Consider the following 16,057-nt stretch of genomic DNA (forward strand, 5'->3'; position numbering starts at 1 on the left):
GCCTCCCTTCTCTGCCCCAGCTCCTCCCCTGCCCTGTGCAGCTCGGGCTGTAGACCCCCTTCTCTTGGATTGGTTCGTGACCTACTTCAGTCCGTTGTTGTCCTTGTGGTCATTGAAACGTGGCCCTGGGGACACAAGCTGAAAACTGTGTCACCGCAGTTTAGCTCTTCTGGGACCACACCAAATAGATGTGATTCGTTGGATTTGAAAATCCCACCTTGGCTCAGAACCAGCACCGTACCACTATCATCCTGTGTCTGGCAAGGATGGAGACAACTTTGAACCTCAAAACTTTCTCTCCGAGGCAGAGCAGTCTGGGAAACCGTGTGCTTGCCCTGCGGCAGGACCCTTGTCCCCAGGGTGGGCTGTCTCCATCCACCATGTGCTCTCCTCTGAGCCACACGGGCTACAGCCGGGTTGAGCCCTGGTTCCACCACTGGCCAGCTGTGAGCCTGGAGTGGAAGAGCTTAGGTGAGGTGAGCTCCAAAGTCCTTACAGCTCTAGCACATGCTACGGTGGTTCTCCTCTGGCCGGCACTGAGCAGATCACCGTGGCCTGTTATCCAGAAGGGAAAACCGAGGCTCGTGGGAGGGATCTGAACACAAACTGTACCATTAGGCAGAACTCCAGCCCAGGCACAAAGTTTGAACAGAAACCCGGGAACACTGCATCCCAAACCTACACTCTGCCCACCTGGCCTCTCCTGCCACTGCCTGCCAGACCCCGCCCCCAACTTGTGCCCTTGAAGTCCTCGGCTCCTGGCCCCATCCTCCATCTTCTCTGCCCTCCCGCAGGTGTCTCGGAGGGTAACACAAGCTTGAGGCAGTTAACATGGGATGAGGGAGTAAGTGAGGAGGCAATAGTGCTTTTCCCTCCAGGGATTTAGACTGAATGAAATAGGATCGCTTAGTTCAGGTTCAATACCAGGAACAGTTTCTGTTCTGGTTTGGTTTTAGCTTTGACGTTTGAGAATTATGTAGGTTTGATTCTGCCTTCAACTGCTTTGTTAAAAGATTGGGGTTGCAGATAGAAGGAAAAAAAAAAAAAAAAAGCCCTGCGTAGATCTCTGATTCAGGAAAAAGTTAGTGGCTGGGATTGGTCCTAAGTGGAACGCAGCAGAGTGTGTGATGATAAGTTGACTTTGATTCAATTCCAGCTCTAAGCCGGCCCTGGGTACCATCTCGTCCCAGGGACCACAGAGGGAAGGCCAGACTTGTGGCATTCCTCCTTTGGACTTTGTGTCCAGGCCCTGCCAGGGAGGCAGACGGGTGCCCGGGCTCATCGGGTGGAGGCTGCCCCAACTGGCAGAAGGTTAACAAGCCTCTCCAGGCAGGGAGATCTTGGGCCGGGTCTGAGGGGGGTTACTGATTCCACAGCTCCTGGAGCAGAGCCGGTAGCTTGAGGAGACTTAAATCTCCCTGAAGAGGAGCGGCTGTCGTAGGGAGGGTGATGAGAAGCGCTGGCCCATTTCCCCTTCAGAAGAAGAAACAGAGCCCGAACTCCCCCATATAATGGAGACAGAACACTGAGGTCAAGCCAGCAGGAAGCCATGACCCTCACATCTTCTCTTTACTGTCTGCAATAGCCCAGGAACTTCTTTGACTAAAAACTGCTGAATTTCTAGAAAGACCTCAAGGAAATTTCAGATCAGCCCATCTAAGAGAGAAAGCTATCTCAGATGTTAAGGGGAACCTTTTTAATTGTGGGGCATTTTTCCAGGTAGAGACCCTTCCCTCTGCTTGAATCCATAATCATATTTGCTCCGGGGTAGAGGGTAATAACCTCAGCCTCGTGACATCATTGCTGACCCCAGAGTCTTCCTCCACTCTCTGAGAATGAATTAAATGACCCCCCCAACCTTTCCCCGGATGCAACAGCTTTGAATGCAAGGGCCACTAGCTAGGCAGAGAAAGGGCAAAGGGGAATTTATTGTGGCGTCAGGCACCAAGCTTTTCCCTTGGGATGAGTAAATCCTGGTCCTTGCCCCTCAGGAGCTCCTGGTATGGTGGGAGAGGAAAGGCCGTGGTTAGAAGTACAAGAGAAAATTGCAAGGGAATGTGAGGGGGTGGGCGGCCTGAATCCCACAATCTTCCAGAGAAAATGCCTTTTGACCTCACTTTGACTTAGCGCTAGAGTTCATGAGACTTCATCACCTGGTTCCTAGTTCATGTCCTTTCAACAAGTATTTCTCAAGCATCCCATCTTATCCATCACCAGCCAGGTTCCTGAACCCATTGTCGTCCTCAGAGAAAATGCATCCTTGCCTTCTCAGTGTTGACAGACTTACGCACATGTGAGCCAATTAGAGAACAATGTGAGTGGGTAGTCAATACACAGTAGCAAGTACATACACAATGAACAGATCAATTGATTATAATCCTAAGACAAAATGGTAGGGAAAAAAAAAAGGCATCAGGGTGATGAGCAATTAGTATGGTGGAGAGATTAGGGAAGGCTTCATGGAGGAAATAGGGCTCGAGCTAGAGGGGGTTCAGATGGGCAGAGGACAGAGACAACAAACCAGGCTGGGGATTATTTGTTCAACGGTCAGCTGCTATGTTGGGAACAAGAAACGGGAAGGCAGGAGCATATTCAAACCGAGGACTCCTGGACGCCAGTTTTTTGTATGACCTTAGGGATTGTCTTTGTAGAGCTTAGACTAGCCCTCACGAACCCCCAGACCAGCAGCCTCCACACCACCCGGGAATTTGTTAGACGTGAGAATTCTCAAGCCTCATTTCCGCTGAATCAGAAACTCCAGGGGTGGGCTCAGCAATGTATTTTCCCAAGCCCCTAAACCCCGCCCCCCAGCCCGCGCTGCCCTTACCCCTGCCTTGAGATGATTCTCAAGGCACGCAGCCTTGAAAACCACTGGACTCCATCTCTGCTTCTTGACCCTGGCCACTCATCAGATTCACCTGGGGAGCTTTGAATCCCCGAGAAGACGCCCAGGCCATGCCCACAGAGGTTCTGATGAATGGATCCAGCCCCGGCATTCGTATCTTTTAAAACCCCCGAGATGATTCCCAAGGGCAGCCAGGGCTGGGAAGCAGTGAACTTGATGGTGTCTGAGTCCTTTCTTTCTGGCTTATTAAATCCCAGCGTGAATTTGCACACATGCAGGGATATGTTTGGGGGCAGAAAGACCCTCTTGAGATTCTAAAATCTTGAGTTTCTTGATGACCAGCTTTCTGATCTTTTATGGGATTGTGGAACCATTCTTCCTCACCCGCCCGAGGCAGAAACACTGTAAGCAGATGTTGACTCCCCAACCCTAAACACCAGTCAGTGTGCACAAGCACACACTCACACACACACACCCTCCACACCATGCTGTAAATATACGTAGACACAAGCCACAATAATCACATTGGGATATTCAGAATTGTTCCTAAGGACGCATACGCACACACAAAAGAACCCACCATCAGAAATCCCAGACCCGGAAGGCTCAGACCACTGGAGAAGGGATCTCTCTTGCTGGAAGCTGGGCTGTTTGAACTGAGAAGCACCTCTACCTTCCCTGAAGCCAATTCTGGTTCAAAGTAGCAAGTAGGGGTAGGGTGGGGGGAATTATCTTCGGTAAAGGGACCTGTTCTAGGCCAAAGCAGGTAATCCCCGGGGGTACAGCTGAGTACCGATGCTGAGGATGCCTTGTTTCTTTTACAGATTCGAGCCGATGGTCCCCCCCATGGAGGGGTCCAGTACGAGATGGTCTCCGTACTCAAAGACGGGAGCCCCATCCTCCGGGACATGGCTTTCTCCGTTGATGAGCGTTACCTATACATCATGTCTGAGAGACAGGTAAGTGTAGACACCCATCCCTCTTTTCAAAGCCCAGGTAACTGATAACCTGTGACCTTTGGTCAGAAACTGTTCATCTAAGCAGGGGGTCCGCTGGGCTTCCTACTCGGGGTCCAGGGACAGGCAGAGTCCTTGGAGGCTTTCACAGGGAGCCAGAGAGAAGCAACTGGGGCCAGCCACTTCCCGGAGGCTTCTCTCCAGGCCACAGACCCTGTCTCAGTGCGTGATGAACAGCCCTGCAAGAACGGGCCAGACTGCACGAAGCAGCTTGGTGTGATTAGGGGGTAGATTTACAGCTCCCGGGCCCACAGAGTCTGCTGCTCAAGGGAGCCAAAGAAGTGTAAATAATCCAGGCCTCCTGGCTAGGCCTGATCCTGGGAGAGACAGACCCAAGATGGGGCCCCAGAAGGAGATAAAAATCTTGGCCTGAGTCATAGACTGATGCCAGTAGAAGCTGGCCAGCTCTGGGAACCCAGAGTTGGCCTGAGAAACAGACTTCTACCCTCTGCGCGGTAACCATTGGGCAGGGTCTCCACCTTCTCTGATGAAGCATGATTCCCCCCTGAGTGTATCTGCTCTGAATATGTGTGAGCAAAGAGAAGGTAAATGCGGGATAGCCACGGTGATGGGCAAGGTGGTGGTGGTGGGGGGGATGGGGAATGGAGGATTCGCATATTAATGGTGATGCAGAAAGCAAAGCAAAGACCTTAAGAAAGGCTGGTATCTGCCATTCGTTCAGTCAGTGGGTCTACTGCTGTTCAGCAGGAGGATGGTCTTGGCATTGACTCGGCTAGACAAAGATGCTGGGCTGGAGGACCAGTGAGCGTTCACGAGGTACCTCCCAGCTCCTGAGTGTTTGTCGTCCCAAATACACTGCAAAGATTCCCGGTGTACTTGGTGAACCCCTCCTTGCCCAGAGTTCTTTTCCTTTTTTTTTTTTTTTTTTTTTTTTTTGAGTATAAGAATTCTGAATCCGGGAATGAGGGAAGAGTGGAGGGAGGAAGGAAGGAAGCGACCAATGGGCACATAACTGCATTGAGGGAAACAATGATGCAGCTCTAACTCAAAAATTACTTCTTGAGAACAGATGACACAAATCATATGCAGATTGCATGCAAATTTTATCCAGACCCCCTTGAACCCACCTGTCTTTTTACCTTCTTTCATATGGCCCCTGCAGTTGAGGCATAAGCAGGGGCAGATGGGAATTTGGTGAAGCTAGAGGAGGCTTAGCCTAACCTACGATGGGGAAGACAGTCTCGGAAATAAACATTGATGTCTCATTCTAATAAAACAGTCCGTGGGCCCTAACAAAGCCCATTACTGGGAATATATTTATCGGGATCTATGTGCTGGGAAAGCATCAAAATGAAGGGGACTTGGCCTCTACCCTCAGGTTGTTTACAGTCTAACGAGGGAGACATGAGCCAGTTGTCTATAACATCCCACTGAAGCCTATAAATATTCTGCCTTTTTTCCCTATTCTTTTCTATTTATAGACATAAGGTTATTTCTTAAACAGAAACAGTAGATGCTCACCATGCAAATTCCGGCAATACATACAGAAAAGAGAATAGCAATGAGTACCCAGACGGGTCTGCCCAAAATGTAACACCATTTAACCTTTGGTGAATACCGTTCTAGATGCTTCTGCAGGATAATAATCAGACAGAGGGATGGATCGATAGACGGCAGTCAGATGGGTGGATAAATGATGGTCAGAGGGACCCAGCAGATCCACAATATATGTGATATTTTCAGAACATGCTATGTATGCCTGAGGACCAGGAAGGTAACTCTGGGTAAAAACTCTTTCTTGGGTTCTCTGAGCCCAGCGTGGTGGAAAAGCACTGACAGCAAGCAGAAGTGACCAGTGAGGCCTTAGGAGAACTGAGAAGATGCCTAGGCTCAGATTTTGGCCACATATCTGTTTCTCAAATGGGTTGTTTTCTGGAATTACATTCAAAATGTGGCCAGAGGAGAAGGGCCTGGGCCTGAGCTGGAGCCTAACAAGTGGCCTTTGGGGAATAGGATGACCTCCTGAGATCGTATCTGGTGTCACCTCCGACAGCATCAGCCCTGGCCTGCATAACGTATCTCTAAGTGTCCTGGCCTTTGTCCTCATTTTCTGCTGCTGCTGTGCTGTTCTTGTGCTGTCTGCCCCTAACATAGGACTTCCGTAGTAGCCGGTCCCACTGAGCAGCTATGGGAAGAACTTGGGGTTAATGGGGCTGTCTCCAGGCAGGTGAGATATTAGTCCAGAGAGCTCCCCATGCCAGGTGGGGCTGTGATCAGTGGGCAACGTCTAAAGGGGATTTGTAGCCGAGATCTGAGACCTGTCACCCTGAGAGCTGTAAATTGTGTAGAAATGGGTAGCAAGGTGATTTCACCTGGGGCTGGGCCCAGGGATGAGGGCCAAGAACAGCTCAGGGGGCCCATCTGTCTGAGCCCAAGCAACTCTGAGTATGGGGTACTCACATCCTTCAAGAAACACTTTCATGGGAGCTGATGAAGATGGAGTCGGGTGGCTTAGTGTCTGGTCCAGCTGTGGCTAGATCTGGAAGCATGACCCTCTCCCTGGTCATGAAATAGAGAAGTTGCTTCAGATAATAAGATTGTCTCTGAAGTCTGAAGCTCTGATTTGGATCCTGTCTCAACAGTCCATAGCCACGTGGCCTTAAACCAGTCGCTCAGCCTCACTGTGCCTCGCCGGGGTCAGCGTGAGGCTCGGCAGAGACTCTGCTCAGCAGAAGGGAGTTTCTCTCCCATGATCTCACATGCCACACAGACCCTGGGTCACTGAGCTTCTGTAGGGCCCCTTCTGGCTCTCAGGCCTTTATGATTCCACCTCAGGAGGGTGGTGACCATGAGTGACGATGAAGGGGAAGTGAAGTGGCTATGGGCGGCAGCCAGTAGGCCTTGGGCTGAGCCTGGAGCTCCATGTTCTAGTCCCGGCCTGCCTCTGACGAACTGGGGGGGGCCTAGACTCTTGAGTTCTCACAGACTCAGTTTCCTCCCTTTCAGAGACACAGTTAACAAATCTAACTCTAGGCTCCCTTTCCTGTTGAAGAGGCTTGTCCAAGGTGTTGGGATTGAGACTCTCCTCCATCTCCAGAAGACAACACCAGAACTACAGTAGACAGGCCTGAGGTTAGACCAAACGAGGAACTTTTAAAACAAGAGGTGTATGAGGCCATGGGTGTCCGTGTGAACTTCCTCCCTGAACGGTGACAGAGAGGGCGGAAATGCTGGCTGCTTATGGATGAGTGTACTCCTGTTTTGAGGCAGTGATTTAAGACTTCCAAGGTTCTGGAAGACCTGAGACCTTCTAAGATATCATGGGAATGGGGCTTCCCCTCACTTTCTGGTAAATCTCTGAGCAGCCTGCTGTCATCCCGGCCCTCACCTCATCCCCACCTCTTGTCTCTCTGTCCCCCTGCTGCTTCCTCAAGACCCAGCACCCGTTGTACCTTTGGCATCCTGGGAGTGTAGACCCAGTCTCTGGCCTCAAGTTCTGCCTAGAAAAGTTTGCATCTCCCCACAGAGCCGGAACGATCCCATACAGATCATTCATTCTCACTCCCTCCCCCTCTCTCGGTTAATTACACGTAATTAAGAAATAGGACTAGTAAGAAGTGTTGGGTCGCTGGTGCCACCGCCTAACAAGCCGATGTTAATGGACTGTTAATAGATCCAGGGCTGGCCAGTCCCAGGGGAACATTTGGGAACTGATTTCCCAATCCTGCTAATTGCCCAGGTGCTCCACGGATAGGATGCCTGGTTCTTCCCTAGAAAGTCCGCCCTGGCTTCCTCAACAGCAGATCGACACACGCTGTGGATGTGAATACAAGTTCTCCCGTCTCCTCAGTGTCTAACGGAAGTCCGACAGCCAGTCCAGGGGAAATCAGGCTACAAGCGAAGCACAGAACTGAGCAAGAAGATGAAAAGAAACTTGATAGCTCCAGTTTCCACCCAGCTCGTCAGGTTGGCCACTCCCAGATAAAGAATATAACGCTGTACTCGACGTGGATGGGAAAGAGTATGGGGATGGAAGCAATTATTCTATTTTATACTTTAATTAGTTTAAATTAGCAGAGGGAATAGAGGCATAAAATGATCCAGCGAAGGGTGAAATGGAAAAAGGGAGTCACAGTGGAGAATGGCTCCTTGCAGGCTGGAAAGGGCCTTGGGAACAGCAGAAAGGCTGACAGTGGGGGCGTGCACGTGTGTGTGTGCGTGTTTTGGGGTGGGTGGGGGCATGGGATGCAGCTGTCTATTTCAGAGCCTGGGAAGGCAAAATAGCGTAGTGTTTAAGAGCTGGAGCCTGAGAATCAGACTGATCTCCATTTAACCCACAGCCATTTGCCAGACATTCAGCTTGGAGATCTCACACCACTAAACCTCAGTTTCTTCATCTGTATAATGGGCCGAATAATGGTAACCGTTTTGTCTGACGCGTAGTGCCTTCCGTGTGCTATATAATTATTAACATCATTGCTACTATCAGTCATATTACTAGAAGTTCTCTGGGACCCCAGAGAAGGCTAGAACCCTCTCCACTTAAATATGGCTGGGATAGAGTTCCCAAGTTAAACACCTCCAACCTGTCATTCCTGCAGCTCCCTCCTAAGGGACGGCTCAGAAGCCTGTGGCCTGGCCCATTGACAGCATCAGGCTAAGTCGCTCATAATCTGCTATTTATTTTAAAAATCCAGGAATGTGCCCAGCAGACTAAACAGTCCCGCTCCCCTTGATATAGGCAGAGGCAGCCCCGGGCCCAGATGTGAGGCCCAGAAGGGCAGTCATGCAGGCATCTATGGAGAGAAGGGAGGGGCACCCTGAGCATTGGTCAGGCCCCAAGTCCTCAGGGTCCTGTCTGGCTGCACTCGAGGACACGTGGCCAGAAACGGGCTACCCATGGGGCTTTTCATTTCTGGCCTCTATGGGTAAGGAAACCAGGTCTCAAAACGTAGGGCTGCCATTCCCTGAGTAGTGGGCCCTCGGATCCCAGTTCCGAGTGACCTTGTGTTTGTCTGTAGCTAGCTCACTGTTCTGGTCACTTATTGCTACATAACAAACCACTTCAGAATTCTGGGATGTGAAACAAACATTTTATTATGTTCTGAAGCTGCATCAGTCAGGGACACAGATGTGGTACATTGAAGAGGGCTTGTCTCTTCTCTACAATACAAATAACTTGGGGTGCTAAGAATTCTAGGGACTAGAATCTTCTGGAAGCTTCTCCTCTCTGGGAACTAGAAGGCTGGGCTCAGCTGGGACTGTTGACCGGAGTGCCTCAGACAAGTTGTCTCCATGGGGCATGAGCTTTCCTCACAGCATGGTGGCCCCTAGAGTCCAACTTCTTGAGCATGGCAGATCATGGCAGATACAGCAGCTCAGGACTCAGAGAGTGAGCCTTCCCACAAGTAAGGTAGAATTATCACCCTTTAGACATACCCTTAGAAGCCGCAGAGCTATCTCTCCTCCCTTCCCCTTCACCTCTCCACAGCCAGTCACCTGAGGTGATTCTGATTCCATGGCCCATGAGCACACTTCGAGAGGCACGACTCAGGGAAGATAAATACATGGTTTCCTGACCCCTGGGGTCATGGAAGCACAGAGCATCAGAGCCAGTAAGGACCTTAGGGATCACCCATCCTGACCCCACAGGAGAACAAGGAGGCCCAGCGGGCATCTGAGTGGGTTAGCTGCCGCTTTAGTGTCATGCCACGCCCAACACCCAAGTCTAGAGTCATCAGAACTGGCTTGATTTCCCAAAGCTCACAGGGAAGCGCCAGGGGCTTTAAAGCCTACTGGTGATTAGCTAAAGGTTGCGTAGGTCCTAAATGAAGCCCAGATTAAATGTGGGCTCAGAAAGTGCTTCCTGCAAGCCTGCGAGGGAATCCACCAGGAACAGGGTCACTCTGCCAGGAAATCGCCCAGAGAGTGGCACACAATTTTAAGGGGTTCTCCTGGGCAGTGTCCCTGCGGTGATAATACATCAGCCCCCTCGGAAGGAAGGCCGGCCTCCGTGGTGCCCCGCCTCGGCTCTGCTGGGCAGTGCTGACTTAGCCCCAGAGAAGAAAAGGAAACTGACCTTCTAACTACCCCCGCCTTAAGTAATTCAAGAGAGTTGGAGCAAGAAAAACTTTGGAAACACAAATTATTTGGGAAGATTGTGAAGCCATCCTTCTCTGAGGGGCTCATGGGCAGGAGAGATCCCTTCCCTGGCGCTCGGTTAAGGGGCCTCCGTTGAAGGTGTGTGCTGGGTGGGGAGGACGAAGGGAAGGCCGGGCCACACCACTCCAGCGTGCCATCCCCGGGTGTGCCATATGCCCCTGCTAAGCAGAGAGCTAATTTGGGTTTCCTTGATTTGGGGGAGGGCCTACCTACTGCAAACCTGGACCTAGTACCCAAAATAAGCATTTTCAAAGGGCCTATTGTGACTCAGAAGTAAGAGTCTCCTACCTGGAGCCCGCCCTGCCAGCTGCCAGACCCCAGGCATCTAAAGGCTTGAGGAAGGGAGAGGAAAAAATGTGGGCAACCACACTTCCAGATGTTCCCTGCTCATTTATTTTGACATTTCAGACTATTATTTTGATTGTGCACATTTGTTTAGTCCAGGCGATAAGGCTTCCCAGGGTGCGGGCAGAGCGTGCCAAGGTGTATTTTTACAAGGCACCGGGGTCCCAGTAACAGGAGCCCTCCCTCTGCCCTGGGGCGGGAAACCTGGGCTGAGAGGCAGGGGGAGGAGAGGATGTAAGCAGGCTTGGACTGTAGCAGAGCCTGAGGGGCTTTGGGGAGAATTACAGAGTTTGCGGATTAGGAAAGTGAGGATAAGCGAATTTCGGCTGCACTTTTGTTTTCAAATGTGTCACTTTCAATCCAAGCCTTTGATGCACATGTGTTTCTGGTTAAGGATGGGGACCCCTGTGTGGCCCAGGATCTAAGCTGCTCCTTTCAGTGCCTTTCCCAAAGGAAGGGCAGAATCCTGCCTCTTGGGGGAGGGGGCCCAGGGAAAGGTGACCACCCCAAGCCTGGGTTTTGATTTTCCCTCTTTCTCCCCTTCCCCCGCCCCCCATTTCAAATGTCAAGGAACAAAGAGGCTGACACAGAGCTGATTCCCTGGCTATTAATATTCTCATTGGAACATTTTTCTAATAAATATTTTCACATGAGAGAAAGGACACGCAAACCCACCCTATTAATCAGACGCTTGGCTTGTTGTATTTAAGAGAGAAAACTCCAGCCTCTTATTTTAAAATCCTTTCGTTTGGAAAGAAATGATTGAACACAATGCCCAGGCTGGGAGAACTAGTGCCAAAAAACCTCATTTCTCTAAATGGGCAGGGGGGCTGGAGACTTTCTCTAATCCTTGGCAAGGGATTTGATTTCTCTTTCTAGGCAGGTAGTGCTGAACACTGACAGTCTGCCTACCCAGGGTGATGTTCCTGTGTCTGAGAGATGGGAAATCATAGGGTCTCACTACCAGCAGGAAACCCACTCCCTTGTTTTTAAAGGTGAGGAGACTGATGCCCAAGAGGAGCGTCACTTGCTGATGTCCTCCCCTGAATGACCAGGAGAAGCAGAATTAATCCTGATTAACCTGGTCCAGCCCAGCATTCTTTTCCCAACTTGACAACATCTTCACTCGGCACAGGCAAGAGAGAAAACGGGTTGTCTTTAAAGACTTTCAATTAAAAACAACAACAACAACAACCACCTGGGCCCAAGAGAGTCACTGAAGATGTTCCCGAGGGTCAAATTAAAATAGGGAAAGATTTGCATACCATTTGCATACATAGACTCATTCACTCAACAGACCTTTAAAGTGTCTACCATGTATAATGCATAGAGCTGTCCACTGACAAGTCATTTGCATATGCAGATATAGGTAGCACAGCCTTTCTAAGTAATATTGCAGCCAAATGTTACAAATAGGGCTGCCTGATGATAGGTACCTTCTTGATTTCTTTCTGCTCTTTTCAGTGCAACAGCAGCCCTGGGAAGTGTGCTTTTGTGCAGTAATAAATAAAATAGAATCCCTGCCCTCAGGGAGGTTCTGGTGGGGAAGAAGGACGGGGAGAGAAATTGCAATAGGGAGTGAGCCCGGCTGTAGCAGAGACACACAGTGTGCTCCATGACTGAAGCAAGTCTACCAACCGGGGAGAGGCCTGCCCTTGCCTTTCCATTCTCGGGGTCACTCCGGCAGAGGGCTCATGCGCTCTCTGACACAGCAATTCAGAGCTGGTTAGACCTCAGAGTGAAGAGACAGGAGGGGGAGGTGATTCTTGAAAAGGGAAGGTCTACGGAACTAGAATGTGAGGAAGCAGATGGAGGTGATGATGGGCAATTTCCCGACCGCATGAAGAGTACGAGCTCCAGACTGTGCCCTCCTGCTGAGGTTTGAGTCCCTGCCTCACTCCCCACTTCCTGCTGTGTGACCTGGGGCGAGTTGCTTTACCTCTCTTTGCTTCAGTTTCCTCATCTGCAAAATGGGCATAATTATGGTGTCTGCCTAAGGATTAAATTAAGTGAATGAATACATAAAAAGCCCTCTGAAAAGTATCTGGTGCCTATTACCTGCTTAATAAATGTTGGTAGTCGTCCTGGTATTTTATGATCCTGTCCCATGCATAATCACAGGCTCGGGCCCTGCAGATCACGCCCTGCCTGTAGCCACACCTAAAAAAGAAAATTAACCACCCTGCCCTGACTCCCAGCTCTACTTTAAGATGTGTTGAAATCTAACATTCAGGTTGTGTTTTTCTTATTCTCGTTTACAAACATGACCTCAGCGAATCCAACAGTCCCATGGGAGGAGAAGTACTGGCCTCACCTCTTTTAGAGATAGGAACACTGAAATTCAAGTCTGGCTAAGTCATTTGCCCGGAGCCACCAAGCTGGTTAAGAGCAGAGCTGGGACTCCATCCACCCCACCCTTCTGAAGCCGAAGCCACACCTCCCACTCTGGAGACGGCGCCCCCTGGCGCCGAGTGTGGGCACAAAGCCCTTCCCCTCCTGTTCCCTCTCCACCTGGTTCCAAATTAAGGAAAAGGTTTAGCAGCGGCTTTGAAGGCTTCAGGGGACCAGCACGGACTCCTAGGTCCTCATTTGATACCCCCCAAGGAGACTGAAGCAGTGTGCTTTTTGTTTTCAAAACCAACAAAGGAAAGTGAGCACTGCCCAGGGCCTTACGTGGACCGTCCAGGGAGATGGCTCTGGTGGTCAGAGTGGATGGAGAGAGTGCCCTGCCCGAGGGAGGTACAGCTGCGGTGTGGCCTGTGTGGCCGACCACAGGTTTCACAAGCATTATCTGGAGTCCTTACAACAAGCTTGGAAGGTGGGCATTATCACCACCACTGGGCACACAAGGAAGGCTCGGCAAGGTTAAGGGACCTGAGCAAGGCCCTTCGTACCACCCCTAGGAGCCAGGGCTGGGGTGGAGGTGCAGGCTGGTGTGGTCGCAAGGTTCCCGCCCTGCTTGCCCCACTCCACCACCAGGGAGGCCCAGGGGATGACGCCATGACCCCCCTGTACCCCCTCTACCCCCATCCATAGCTGGCCATCTTTGCAAGGAGAGCAGGTCCATAAGACATGAGGCCCTGATTCAGCCCCTCCCAGGCTTCTCCAGTGTGAACCAGACAAATGGTATCCGTGCCTTCGCTGCCCTAAGTGGGGGTGGGGGGGGGGGATCCTCGGGCTCTTGGGTTTTGTGCTTGCTATCTTGAGACTCAGGAAGCTCCGCAGTGACGCCCCAGAACTCTGCAGCCTCTTTTCAGCTCCTTCCCCGAGCTCTCGCTCATGCTCCCCGTGTTGGGTTTCTGTAATTGAATGAGTTTTATTTAGACCATAACATTTAGTGCCACTTTGGATTTCCAATTAGGCTTCAATCAAACGCCGAGAGTCTGATTCGTTTTGTTGTTTTGATCAACACAAAAGATGGCAACATCAGAGGAGCCGTCGTGAAAAGTTATTTCCATCCGCTGATGAGTAGGACAGTTGCTGTGATGTGAAGATACGGCTTCGGAAGTGCCGAGAGATGCACCAGGCATCATCAGCGAAGGGGCGTGGGGTGGGGAGGGGAAGTCAGCGAACCTTTCTGAGGCGCATGATTGGAAGTTCTGAGGTGCACAGCCCATTCTCCACAGAGAGGGCAGGAGGTGGGTGCTGGCTGCTGGGCCCACTTGTTGAGGCTCCTTCCTCTTGGGCCTGGGGTCCTGGGTGCCAGTGGGGGAGCAGGGAGGAGCTGGGCCTCAGTCCCACTGGCTGCTGGTACGCAGGGCTTGGGACTTTTATGTGGGACAGGTTCTGTGAACACCGGGTTCCCAGAAATGGGAAGCCGACCATGGGTCGCTTTCTCCAGACAACAGCCTCTGCGCTCCTCAGCCAGAGGTGACCAGCTGTGCTGGCTTACTGACACACAGGGGTTCTTCCTCAGGGCTCGTGAGTCCCGGCCTGCCACTCACACATGCTGCCCTGCAGACAGCTAGTCTCCCGGGGCCTGGTCCCAGGGACGACTTGAGAACCAAACTGGGAGCTGTGAAGGAGGTGTGTGGGGGAGGGTGGGGGAGGGTTGGCAGGAAGTGACAGGAGAGTGACAGGGGAGTGGTAAGTTAGGATTCTGCCTCCAGTTAATCCCTGGAGTCTCCCCCATATGTCTGAGTGCCGGCCCGCTGGAGCCTCAGTTTCCCTATGAAGAAAAGGTATTTGAATGACCCCTGCCATGACATTTAGCGCCTCCGTTCTGGCCATGAGCGTCTGAGGGACAGAGGCTGACCTGGGTCTGGGAGTGTGTGTGCTTATGAGAACAGCATACATGGCAGACTCATCAGATGAGAGCAAGCATTCCTGTGTTCTGGGCATGGGGAAGGGTAGCCACAGGACACGGCTCTTTCAGAACACAGGTCAGGGCTGTGCTCACTGGGGGGAAGGCAGGTCTGTGCTCCTTCTCCTCAGGCTTGCTTAGTCTTCAGAGCCCCACTTGGCTGCATTTTCCAAGCTGACCCTTTGATCTTTCCGTAGCCTGCCCAGCTCAGGGACCCCACATCAGCCACTGTCTCCAGGTCATGGTTTGTGTGCTGCACAGTTAAATTCCCAAAGCCTCTTCCACTCTGCACAGAGCAACTTTCCTCACTCCCCCTCCTGGTTATTCCCACACCCCACCTCTGCAAACAGGTTGGGGTTTGAAATTTGCACCAGGTAGAGGGAGAACTGGCTGTGTCATCAGCTGCTGGTGGCTTAGCAAACAGTCTGGGTTCAGCCTCTGTCCCTCAAGTAATGTTTAATGAGAAGCAGGAGATGGGCAGAGATGAGAGTTGGGCAGGAGGAAGATTGGAAAGAGAAAAATGAACAGAGCTGAGAACAATGTCTTAGTTACCCACTCAGCTTCCAAGCAATTTATCAAACAACCTTCGAGAACCTATTGTGAGCACAGAGCTCGTTGACAAAATCACACATACGCCAGGGAAAAAATATTGTGATACAGTGTGCAGAGGGCTGGGAATGCAGGAGAGGGTGCTTTCCAGTAGTCTGTGAATCAAGGAAGGCTTCCTAGAGGAGGTGTTGCTCTAGGTGACTCATGAAAATGGGGGCGGCGGGGAGCTCACCAGGTGGAACAAAAGGCACAGGAGTATTTCTCAAGTGAAGGAAAGCACAGAGACATGAACGAGTTCAGTGTATTCAGGGAATAGTCCCCCAGTTTGACGTTGCTGGAGCTGAAGTCAAGGGTCAGGAGGTATCAGTCCTCGAAGACTATCCGTAGCTCACAGGTGGCGAGAGGACTTCAGGTAGACGCAACCCACCCGCCCATCCCTCCACCCAAGAGAAGGTGCTTCAGGCTCCCTCATTCCCTGCTACCGCCCCCACAGAACTTGGCAGAAAACAACCATGCACCAAGCTCCCAGTGTTTCCCCTTTGCTGAGAGCAGCAACCCCCTACCCCCCCTCCATGGGCCAAGGATCTGAGAGGCACCCCCAGGAGAAAGGGTGCCAGGACCGGTCACAGCCCACCACCAACCCCTTTGTGATCACCCCAGTCTGCACCACCTTCAGGACGGCCACTTCTCTGTACAGGGAGGAAAAGCTCTGCTCATCTAGGTTCACAGGAAGAGGAAGAGAGAGATCGTACCTACTTCATTCATTCATTCGGTCATCCCAATAACATGTCTTGGTAGCAGAGACCTTGCCTCTCTGGGCCCCTTCTGTCTCCCGAAGAGATACTGCGGTGTGTGGCCCTTACTAGCTGCTTAATA

At 51.4% G+C, this 16,057-nt stretch overlaps 1 protein-coding gene across 1 annotated transcript in view; it reads left to right on the forward strand.

Moving 5' to 3' along the window:
* Positions 1–16,057, forward strand: part of PLXNA2 (plexin A2) — a 212,267-nt gene that overhangs the window by 91,177 nt on the left and 105,033 nt on the right. Inside the window, exon 4 of the mRNA XM_032878124.1 lies at positions 3,670–3,804. Coding sequence (XP_032734015.1) covers positions 3,670–3,804 — 135 coding nt within the window. The remainder of the gene's footprint in view (positions 1–3,669; positions 3,805–16,057) is intronic.

Source organism: Lontra canadensis, unplaced genomic scaffold (genome assembly GCF_010015895.1).
Source record: "Lontra canadensis isolate GAN:19392208 unplaced genomic scaffold, GSC_riverotter_1.0 scaffold63, whole genome shotgun sequence".
NCBI lineage: Eukaryota > Metazoa > Chordata > Mammalia > Carnivora > Mustelidae > Lontra > Lontra canadensis.